Source organism: Ustilago hordei (genome assembly GCF_900519145.1).
Source record: "Ustilago hordei strain Uho2 genome assembly, contig: UHO2_contig_04, whole genome shotgun sequence".
Classification (NCBI taxonomy): domain Eukaryota; kingdom Fungi; phylum Basidiomycota; class Ustilaginomycetes; order Ustilaginales; family Ustilaginaceae; genus Ustilago; species Ustilago hordei.
The window spans coordinates 1805465-1816142 of record NW_024545261.1 but is presented as its reverse complement, the minus strand read 5'-3'; the positions used below and the strand labels follow the sequence as shown (position 1 = coordinate 1816142).

Here is a 10678-nt window from a genome sequence, read left to right as displayed (position 1 = left end):
GGTCAACGATGTATGTACGCACGTCGAACAGTGAGTTTCTACACAGGCACACTGAGGTCGAAGAAAGCCGAGTGGTGAAAGTGTAGAAGGTCAAAACGGTGCAAGTGAAGGTAGAGGATGAGAATGAACGACTGTCGAGACTATATGATGCTGCAGGTCTTGTGCTGGGTGTGGAGCTAGAAGCAAATCAGACACGCTGCTGAATTTTGCTGAGGAAGAGGTTGGGAGACTGGTCGTCGATGAAGACGATGTTGAGTGGATGACAAGAAGAAAGAGGTGTCGATGCTTTCTTGGTGTGATGAGAATCGGCTGCTGAGCCACAATTGGAGCTAGAAAAAGCGCGTCGCCACTGCCAGAGAAAGTGCAATTCCCGCCTTCCGAATTCTCGAATCGTAAAATATTCACTCGGCCGATAAGAGCCACTTCTGCTATGTGAGTAGATGATGATGTAACAATGGTTAAAATTGGGCTGCAGCACGGACCATCTGCAACTGCGCTTCAGGTCTCGAGGCTAACTAACTATCTTGCTCATCGTAAGCCATCAATCAACATTCATCGAGGGCAACATCCACAACTTGAATCAACAACAGTGCATCCTGAAGCATACCTACCGATCTAATCAAGCTTTTGCATGCCCACAGACTCTTCGGCCAAGCAACCAAGCTCTCTCGGTATTCGCAATCTTGTCGAAGCATCACGCTCTTCCACCACACCCTCAGTCCAGGATGGCCTCGGCAAGCGGTTCATCGGCACCAGCAGCAGCCAGCGGCTCTGCCCAAAACATTGATGTCGATATTGAAGAGGATGTTCGTGCTGGTGGCGTTGCGGAAGGAATGGACGAAGATGCCACACCAGCAGGAGAAGGCGCACAGACACCTCAAAGCGTCAACACAACCGCCGATGCAGAAGACGATTCGGACTTGGCAGCATCGTTCTACCAGAGCAACAGCTCAAAGAAGCGTCAGACTGCTTCCAAGCTAACAGATGATAGCGCGGCAGTTGTGGACGATGACGATGACCTGATGGAACCAGAGTTGCCTGCGGGTAGGGAAGAACGGGTAAGTGACGATGACGATTCTTGATTGCAAGAGGAAGAGACATTCTATGCCTCACATCGCTGACACTCGGCACACCTCATCCTCGTCGATTCTCCATGTGAACTCTTGTATGATTCCAGCTTCTGGACGAAAAGATTCGGGCGCGCTACATTCAGGGTAAGTAGGAGACGTCTCCGAAGTTCTAACTGTTGCGTCAGATTTGCCCTCTCGTTGATTCTAGTAAGCTAACTGCGCTCTTATTGCCTGCCTTTCGACACCTGCCGCAACTGCATTGCTTGGATATCGTGATTGCTGTTGCCTACAATGTAGAGGTCGGCGACATCTTCTAATCATACCCATACCCAGTGTTTCTTTCGACATGTTGTCCTTTCACATCCATGTCAGTACGAAGTGGCTGCCGTTTTTAGACGCTTATTGAGGTCTGATTCCGCACCTGGAGATGATATCCATGGTTGTTTTAAGTGAGGCCTTGACCGGTGAGGTTAGGCTTGATGAGGTCTAGCTTGGTGAGCGTGGGGCATGGCCACTCCACTACGAAGTTCGCACCGCGGCTTGTAAGGGGCTGAGTTGAGGCATAGAAGCGCAGACACTGTTCTGGTGTTGTTTCCAATGTTCAGGTATTGTTGCCAGCATTCGTGGCTTGATTCGGGTTGTGATTCTCCTGCTGTGACAGAGCAAGTTGTGTTCCGGGGCGTTGCTGCTCGTCTTGCTCTGACTCTTGGCGTGCGTGGTACTGATGATCGTGGATCGAGCCAGAGTCATCCGGTCGAATCGAAGAGAAGGAGGATGAAGTGAGGATGGGATTGTGTTGCATCATCTTGGCTCGTCGATATGCTTTGAGCGTCTCGACGTCAGACTCCTGTACAGAGAGACTTGTTGGCGAGCGGCGAATCATGGCTGGTAGATGCGACAAGGAGGAGGGATGTGGTGTACTGATGACAAGGTGTTCAACTTGGTCTCTCGCTGAATTTTGGAGCCCTTTTTGGAGCCACAATTTCGTGCGACAATTTCAGAGATGATTTTCAGAGAATATGAAAAAGACGTCTTTCTTGCGTGCACGGGCCAGGCATATCTAAGAGGACCTTTTTCTTGTGTCGACTTCATCTTTGCTCTCATTCTCATCTTTGCTCTCATACACATCCAAATAGAGCGCAGCAAGTCGAGCTCTTGATCGGTAGCTACGTCCATCCTTGCATCTCGACGAAACCTCAAGCCATCCGCAACGCACAGCCATGTCCGCATCGATAAGCGCTTAGACATCCCACTCCTCAGCTTTCTTCCTGGCCATCACAAGCGCCGCTCACAAGAACAGCCAGCATGTCGAACACCAAGCGTCGGCAGCAGCCCTATCAGCCGCAACAGCGATACTATGGCAACTATCCACAGCAATACGCCCCAGAAGCAGCTTATACCCAGTACGGCTGTGCACCATGGCAAGCCGCCCCGCCTCAAGAGCAATACTACCAACAAGCGCAGCAATACCCATCGGCGGATCCATGCGCTTACGCCAACAATACCCTACTACCTGCTGCATCCAGCCCATATCTCCAGCACAACCAATACCAGCCTGCACCTAGCTACTATCCTCAGCCACAACCCTACGCTGCCTCGCTCAACGCAGTAGCATACTCTCGAGGCGATTATCTCGCAGTCGAAAACGCAGCTCAGGGCAATGCTTCTCCCAGTCAGCTCTCTCCGAGTATGCTGTCCAACAGTCACAGTCCCAGGCCTAGCACTGGCCGCTCTCTCCTCAATGACTTTGTCTTTGCTACGCAGGGCACAAGTCCTAGTCTTGAGTCGCATGTTGCCCATCTCAGTCTGGGTGCTTCGGCTGCTTCGTTGCCTACAAAGCCGACTTCGGTAGCATCGAGCGCATCGGCATCCCGTCCCAACTCAGGGATGGCCTATCGCTCACAGCTCAGGCCGCTTTCCACAACTACTTATGCGGCTCAGTCGACCATGGTTGCTGGCGAGTCTCGCTCGGATATCTCGCTTCGATACCCACCTTTGCCCGCTGTTCCTGAACGACCTGCTACGCCGCCTGCGCTGCATTCCAAGTCAGAAGCCGGGCCAGGTAGCAACGCAGACAACTCGAATGCGGCGACGAAGGAAGCAACCTCGGACAAGGAGGTGCACGAGTACCTATCCAACCTACGTTCGCTCATCGACATGTTCGAACAGCGAGATGACCTCCTACGTCTACGCACAGAAGCGGTCGGCTTTCAGCCCAAGCAAGCTTACCAAGCATGGCGGATAGAAGAACCCTCCAACACCGATCCAGCCGCAGCAGAAGATGCAACGGCAAACCCAGTTCTCGGCGTGCGCCTTCTTCAGCGTCTAGACAAACTTCAGCGCGAGAATGAAGAACTTGGTCGACTGCTTTCCTCAGGCGCCAACCTCGATCCTCAAGTTGCTTTGCCATCGAGCCCAGTAGAGGAGCTGCGGAAAGAAGTGCAGGAATGCCATCAGCTGATTGATGCGATGGATAAAGCGTTGAGTAGTGCTGAAGCGAGAGCTGCTGCGGCCGAGAGTGCTTTGGAGGTGGCTTGTCGGAACAATTCCACTTCGATCCTGGCAGCTGCGGCAGTGGATAGAGAAACGAACAAGTCTCCACCGATGACGAGAGCGGGTTCGGCAGGTAGGAGGGGTTCGAAAGCTGCGACGGCGATCACAAACAGTGCGCCTGGCGGTGGTAAAGGTGGTCAGGCACAGCAGCGTAACAAGCCATCAACCGCAGTCAACGCTGCGGAGTCGACAAAAGACGCACCGACTGTGGCAGGTCATGTCAGTGGAGGAACAGGTAAGAACAAAGAGCAACCAAAAGACAGCGCTAATACCAGGGCGACACGAAGCGACACCGCTAAACCTGCTTCCGCCGCAGCGAAGGGCAAATAGCACATCTTGACACATTTTGCACCCAACACATGTACTCTTTGCACTCGATGCAACTAGCATCCATCTTTGCCACTCATCTAAGTCACTGGCGTGATTGTGTTGAGAAAGGTCTGATATCTATCTCTACTTGACCATGTCTGCGCCGAGGTAGAGAGCGTTAATACTTTGCCTTTGGCGCAATCTTTTGTCTCCAATCAGGATGGACCAAGTCGTCGAGCAAATGTGCATATCTCTCTCTATTACTTCCGAGCAAATCAAACGGATCATGACGAATCCGATCCCTATTTTCCTCCAAGCACTGAGCTTTTCTGCTATACATCCAAGTTTGGCGTTCCTCTCGTGCTTGGTGCCATTTGCAATCCCATTTGTTTACGCTTTCCGGGTCCACCTTGGCTAACTCATCGTATAGCTCTTGTGCGAAGTGCAGTTCTGAAGGAGGTCCTTCTTTGAGGCTTCCGCCAAGTAAGTGGAATCCGGTGTATGTAAGAGGATCTTGCGGATCAATCTTCTGCCCCGGTCTTGCGCTTTTGAGCTTTTGTTGATAGAGCCAATGCAACCTCTCCTGTTCGTTTTGCAAGCGTGCTGGGATAGAGGTGGGTATAGAGGTAACTTTGCCTGCCCATACAGCAGTAATCCAAGCACTGATCAAATCATTAAAGCTGAACGGCATCGTACAGATCACCAATCCAACGAATGCCAAACTGAGGTTTTGACTTTTGGAAAACAGCGCATGGTTATACATAAACGGAACCCTTGTCCCCTTGAACCTCTCGGGAGTCAATGGTTCTGTTTCCGCTCCACCACTCTTCCTGGCAGCATGGGTAAGTACATGTAACCAAGGATACTTTTGCCGGTAACCGGTTGCCAGAATGACATAATCCACATCTCTAATCACACTTGCATCCGCCAGCGTCAATTGCAACTTGGTCCCCTTCTCCCCCGCTGAGGTGTGTACTAGGGTGTAGTTGGTGATCATACCGACATCTTTGATCCTTTCATCGGGCAAACTAGGGCATTTGTCGAGAGGTGCGGATTTGGAGGAGCGATATACGGGGTGGCATGTCGAGTTGAGGGGGGCTAAATGTGCCGCAACTTCGTTGGCGCTGTTGTTATTGCCCACCACCACCACCTTTTTGCTGTGATAAGGGCTGGAATCGCGGTAGTGTTTGCAGTGGTGAACATGTCCAGCTTTTTTCGCAGCTTCGATGCCAGGTACATCAGGGTAATAGGGGGTGTCGTACCACCCTGCAGCGACAACTACTCGATCAAATACCTTGCTCTCGACTCTTGGAGTGAAAGTAGTGGCACTCTGGACACCAGTAGCCCAATGCTTCAGTGTCACTAGCCATCCTTTCTGCCCAGCGACCTCTTGCACTCTCAACACCTCCACCGAGCACCTAATGTGTTGTCTATACGGATGCGCAAACTCTGTGAGATATGTATGTGTTTCTTGCAGACTCGGAAAAGTCTCCCCCTTGGCGGGTGGTTGCATCCTCTTGCCACTGAACTCCAAAAACTCAGGCAGCACATTGCCCCTTAGGTTAACATACGCCGGACTTGGCCAATGCGGGTGACCTTTAGGATCGTACAGTGGGGAAAGACCTTGTCTTGCATCCGCACCAACCTTTCGCTCCAAAGAATAAGTGGGATCGGACCAATACCAAACTCATCCGACATCATCTCTCCTCTCCACCAGAAGGGGAGAGAAAAGTGGATAGGTGCCAGAAGAGTCAGAAGCAACTTGCTCGACAAGGTTTCGTAGAGTTACTAGTCCAGTAGCTCCTCCGCCTATGATTAGGATTGATTCGGGACGCTGGGATCGCGTTCGGGGGACGAGCTTTGTGCCCGTCATCCTAGCTCCCTATGCAGGTCGATGGAGATGATGGTGACAGAGAGGGGGGGGGGGGGAGAAGGGGAGAAGGGGAGAAGGGGTGCATCACGTGACGGGCGGGATGATCTGAGCGCGCGCGCGCGGCTGAGAAAAAACTCAGCCGCCGCTGCGGCACTCTCCTCCTTCCTGCCTCCATCATCCTTTCTTCTGGCGAGCGCGTGGCTAGCACACACTCACTCCTTGCTCATTTTTCAGCTACCGATCCCTTCCGTCATGGCCCCTGAGCAGGCTTGCTCATCCTGTGGTCTTTTCTTTGTGCAGAACCACTACGTTGGCCGGGGCAATCGCCGCTGCACCTGCTGTGCGGCTTGCCGATGCCAGGCTCCAGCACCCCTTCTCTCAGTCGCCACACCTGCTCCAGCGGTGCTACCGGCCTCCAGCACTACCGCAGCAGCCCCCTCGACCTCATCCGCACCCGCTCTGGACACATCCGCCGCCTCTCTGGTTGTTCCTGTGCCTGAGCCAACCTCTCTGGCACCACTATCTCCCCTTCCCTCGCATGCGCCGTCGATCTGGGACGCCGTCGTTCCCGCACCCTCACAGCCTCTGACTGACACCTCCGCCCACTCCCACCTTGATGAGCAGGCTGACACCATCTCTCAGCTTGCAGAGTCCGTCGCCGAAATCCGACAGCTAGTCCTCGCACTCCGCCAAGACCTGACGCCCCCGACCGCGCCTCCTCCAGCACCGATGCCTCTTGCCTCGGCTCCAGCCTCCGGTGAGTTGCAGCTTCGCCGCCTGTTCCCTTGGATCTCTCGCGAGCTCGCGCAGCAGGTCTACGACGACCGCCTCCCACCCCACGAGCTCGGAAAGCTCCGCAACCCGGCCCACAACACCACCGCAAGCGAGCCAGAGCGCGAACTCGGCGTCATCGTCAACGGCGTCCGCGTCAGCGTGCCCGAGCCCTCCTCCTCCGACCTCTCCTCTCGTGCCTTTTTGCGCCTCGTTCCCGACGTCCGCAGCTTTGCCCAAGCCTGGTCCGTGTACACCGCTCTTCGCTCCACCAGCGCCAGCGACCCCCACCTCGCCGCCAGCCTCAGCGCTTTTCTGGTGCACATCATCGACCTCGACACACAGTACTTCTGGTCCACCGTCGCCGAGTACTTGCTCACAGTCTGCCAGCGTCATTTCGGTCATGCCACCGCCAGCGACTGGGTCGAGCAGGACATCGCCGCGTGGCAGAAGGACATCGGCGGTGTTCCTCGGCGTCCCATCCCCTCCGCCAAGCCAGCAGCGTCCAAGAACGCCGCCTCGCCTGCGCAGACCAACACCACACCTGCCGCCGGCCAGAAACGCCTGCGTGCAGACGCATCTGCCCAGGTCTGCTTCTGCTTCAACTCGGGCGGCTGCTCAGACGACAAGTGTACGCGGTCCCACATCTGCATCCACTGCAGAGGTGACCACATAGTGCAGGCATGTCTCGAGCCAGCAGCCATCAAGAAACTGGCCTAGGTGCCTCGGTGAGTACCACCCCTTGGCCTCCTCGCCCACTCGACCTCGTGGGCTCGTCTCTGCGGCAGACTCAAGCCCAGTCCCCTCCCTCCTCGTCTCTGCGGCAGACTCAGGCCCAGCCCGGCCTTGTCGGCCCTTCTCTTCCATCCCCGCAGCAGACTCAGGCTCGGCTCAACCTTGATGGTCGCTCTTTTCTCCCATCTCCGCAGCAGACTCAGGCTCGGCTTGACCTCGATGGTCCCCCCTCTCGTTCATCTCCGCGGCAGACTCAGGCCCGGCTCCTCACTTCGGTCCCGGCAGCTCTCGATGTCCCATCAGCTGACCGGTGCCTCTCGCTTCTCCTCGCTCTTCGACAGCACGTGCCCCCTCCTCGGCCCAACACCACGATGGCCCTCGACGTTTTCGATCCGGCCAGCACCCCTGCTCGAGCAGGCTCGATGCAGGCGCAGCTGCCAGCCTGGGAGCACCTCCTCCTCGACTACCCAGATGAGCGCTTCTGCCAGCAGATGGCTGGCATGATTCGGCATGGCTGCCTTCTCGGGTACGACGGTCCGCTGCGCCACAGTGACCGCCTCGCCGCCAACCTCCCCATCGACGCCGCTGGCCACACCCACCTACGTCGCGAGATCGCTGTGTGCCTGGCCGAGGGCCGCCTCACCATCGTCGGACACAACCAGCCCCTCGTTGAGTTGCCTATCGGCGTCGTGCCAAAGCCGCGCTCAACAAAGCTCCGAACCATCCATCACCTTTCCCACCCTCACCGCCCAACGGGCGCCACGCTGCCGTCAGTCAATAGCAGCATCAACCCAGCCATGGTATGCATCCAGTACGAATCGATCGGCCAGCTTGTTGACTTTGTGCGTGCCAACCCCAACTGTCTCCTTTGGAAAGGTGATCTCGAGGACGCTTTCCGCCACGTCGTCACCGCGGAGCCAGACGCCTACTTGCTTGGCTTCCAGTACAATGGCGTGTGCTACCGAGAGAACACACTCACCTTTGGCGGCAGCAGCTCGCCATTTCTCTTCAACCTGGCAGCCGAGTTCCTCCACTGGGTCGTGGCATCCTGCCTACCACCCAGCTGGCCCATCAACCACTATCTCGACGACACCTTCAGCGCTGTGCCAGCCGAGACGCCCGCGCTGGCACTTTGGCCAGTCCGGGTCCTCGCTCTTGCCGCCGCAGCTCTGGGCTTGCGCCTTTCGCCCAAGAAAACATTCGCCAACTGGACTCGGCTTGAGATTCTGGGCGTCGAGATTGACTCGGCTGTGCAAACGGTGGGAGTCACGCCAGAGTGCCGAGCCCTTATCATCGCCCGGTGCCGCACACTGCTCAGCCGCCAGACGGCCGATCTGCTCGACATGCAGCACATTGCCGGCCTGCTACAATTCGTCTCTCAAGTCTTTCCTTGCGGCAAGGCCTTTTTGCGCTGGCTGTACGACTGCACTCATCGCTCTCGGCTCGCAGGAAGACGCCGCATACCTCGTCAAGCCCTCACCGAGCTTGCATGGTGGGTTGCCGTCCTAGAAACCTGGCAAGGCACATGTGTTCTCTCCCCCTCGCCCCTCCTCGTCGCCCATGTTTGGACCGATGCCTGCCCTCGCGGCTACAGTGCCCACCTCGGCCTCACCAGCGACCTGGTAGCTGTCTTCTCACAATCGGTACCGCGGCGGCACCGAGGCAAGAACATCCGCTTCCTCGAGGCCTTGGCTGTCCTGGAAGCCCTGCGGCATTTCCTACCACACTGGCCCACGCCAACCACTGTGGTCGTCCATGTCGACAACAAAAACGTGGAGTACGGCCTGCACTCTGGCAGCTCGAGGGATCCGCTGACCCAGCGCATCCTCCAGGAGATCTTTGGGCTTTGTTTCACCCACAACCTCACTCTCCACCCCGTCCGTGTTTCGTCTGCTGACAATGCCCTTGCCAACCTCCTCTCTCGCCGGCAGTTTACCCGTTTGCGCCAGTTGTTCCCCCAGGCTCATCAGCTGTTGTTCTCCCAGCCGGTACCCGACGCCCAGCTGGCCAGCCCCCTGCCACCTTCGCATCCAGCTTGGGCATCTCTGCGGCAGCAGCCTCACTCCTCTGGAACGGCCTGGCGGTCAGCACTCGAGACCGCGCTGGCAGCACCATCACCACCTACCGCACCTTCTGCGCCTTCCACTTTGGCTCCAACGTCGCCTGTTTCCCCGCCTCTGGCCTGCAGCTCCTCGAGTGGATCGGAAGCATGTCCACCACCAGCTGTTCCTACCACTCCGCCAAGCACGAGCTCAGCCACCTCCGGTCTCACCACATCGACCTCGGCCTCTCGGTGCATGGCTTCGAATGCGGCCGGGTCGAGTGCGCGATCCGTGGCTACAAGAAGATCCACGGCGCACGGCGCACTGGCGCCAAGCTGCCCATCACGCTTCCCCTCCTCTGCCGCCTTGTCGCCGCCGTCGACACCTTCGCCGCCATCCCGCCGTGGGACCGCGCGGTCTACTCGGCTGCCTTCACCCTCTCATTTGCCTGTTTCCTGCGCTCTGGCGAGGTCGTTTGGGACCGCTCCACCGATCCCGCGGCCGTCCTGCGGGTCTCCAGCGTCGAGATGGCCTCCGACCACGCCGTCGTCACCCTGCCCGCCTCAAAGACCGACCCCTTTCGCCTCGGCGTCAAGGTCGTCACCCCCCTCGTTGGTGGCCCCGAGTGTCCGGTGGCTCGCCTTCACACCATCACATCCAAGCGCGCCGCCTCTGCCCCCCTCTTCGGCCTCGGACCATCCGGCAGTGACCCGCTCACGCGCACAGCCTTCGTGGCCACTCTGCGGCGCGCCATCGCCTGGGCAGGCCTGGCGCCAGCTGCCTACGCCGGCCACTCTTTCCGGCGTGGCGCCGCCACCTGGGCGGCGTGCCTCGGCACTAGCCCGGAGACGATCCAGTGCCTTGGCTGCTGGAACTCTGCCTGTTTCAAACGCTACGTCGACCGCTCGGCTAGCGAGCGCTGCAATCTCGCCGTCGCCGCCCTCTTTGCCTCGTGCGAGGGCCCCCTCGTTCCCGACTGCGCATCTTGGCGCAACGTGGGCGCGACCTAGCCTTTCGCTGTTGGCCCCAGCCCAGTCGACACCGCTCTCTGCTGCGCAGGCGCCTCGACACTCAATTGGCGGGCTGGGAGCCTTTGAGCCAGCAGACTTCGCCGCTGCCCCGCAAAATAATTCTCCCACACGCGTCTCTGTTGCATGTGCCGATCTCACACACGCTGTGCGTCCTTCACCCCACCCAGCCGCGCGAGTAGGCGCTGGGATGGCAGCCTGGGGCGAACCAATCAAGAAAGAAGGGTCAACTGGCTGGCATGTTGCGCTGGGAGAAGAGTTCGCAAGAAGACTTGAAATTGCGCAATCGAATTTGGC

General features: G+C 57.4%; 5 protein-coding genes across 5 annotated transcripts; 3 read left to right on the top strand and 2 right to left on the bottom strand.

Annotated features, from left to right (window-relative positions):
- Positions 1 to 725: 725 nt before the first annotated feature.
- UHO2_02914 (uncharacterized protein) lies at positions 726 to 1387 on the top strand (the record flags this gene model as incomplete). The annotated part of the gene is made up of 3 exons (XM_041555702.1): positions 726 to 1058; positions 1178 to 1214; positions 1368 to 1387. The coding sequence occupies 3 exons, from the start codon at positions 726 to 728 to the stop codon at positions 1385 to 1387; spliced, it is 390 nt and encodes a 129-aa protein (XP_041411636.1).
- Positions 1388 to 1671: 284 nt separating this feature from the next.
- UHO2_02913 (uncharacterized protein) lies at positions 1672 to 1953 on the bottom strand (the record flags this gene model as incomplete). Its single annotated transcript, XM_041555701.1, has 1 exon — positions 1672 to 1953. One exon carries the CDS (start codon positions 1951 to 1953, stop codon positions 1672 to 1674), a length of 282 nt encoding a protein of 93 aa, XP_041411635.1.
- A 422-nt stretch (positions 1954 to 2375) lies between these two features.
- Positions 2376 to 3953, top strand: UHO2_02912 (uncharacterized protein; the record flags this gene model as incomplete). Its single annotated transcript, XM_041555700.1, has 1 exon — positions 2376 to 3953. The coding sequence occupies one exon, from the start codon at positions 2376 to 2378 to the stop codon at positions 3951 to 3953; it is 1578 nt and encodes a 525-aa protein (XP_041411634.1).
- Positions 3954 to 4110: 157 nt separating this feature from the next.
- Positions 4111 to 5805, bottom strand: UHO2_02911 (uncharacterized protein; the record flags this gene model as incomplete). The annotated part of the gene is made up of 2 exons (XM_041555699.1): positions 4111 to 5583; positions 5722 to 5805. The coding sequence occupies 2 exons, from the start codon at positions 5803 to 5805 to the stop codon at positions 4111 to 4113; spliced, it is 1557 nt and encodes a 518-aa protein (XP_041411633.1).
- A 252-nt stretch (positions 5806 to 6057) lies between these two features.
- On the top strand, positions 6058 to 10363 carry UHO2_02910 (uncharacterized protein; the record flags this gene model as incomplete). Its single annotated transcript, XM_041555698.1, has 3 exons — positions 6058 to 7207; positions 7258 to 9286; positions 9346 to 10363. The coding sequence occupies 3 exons, from the start codon at positions 6058 to 6060 to the stop codon at positions 10361 to 10363; spliced, it is 4197 nt and encodes a 1398-aa protein (XP_041411632.1).
- Positions 10364 to 10678: the final 315 nt, after the last annotated feature.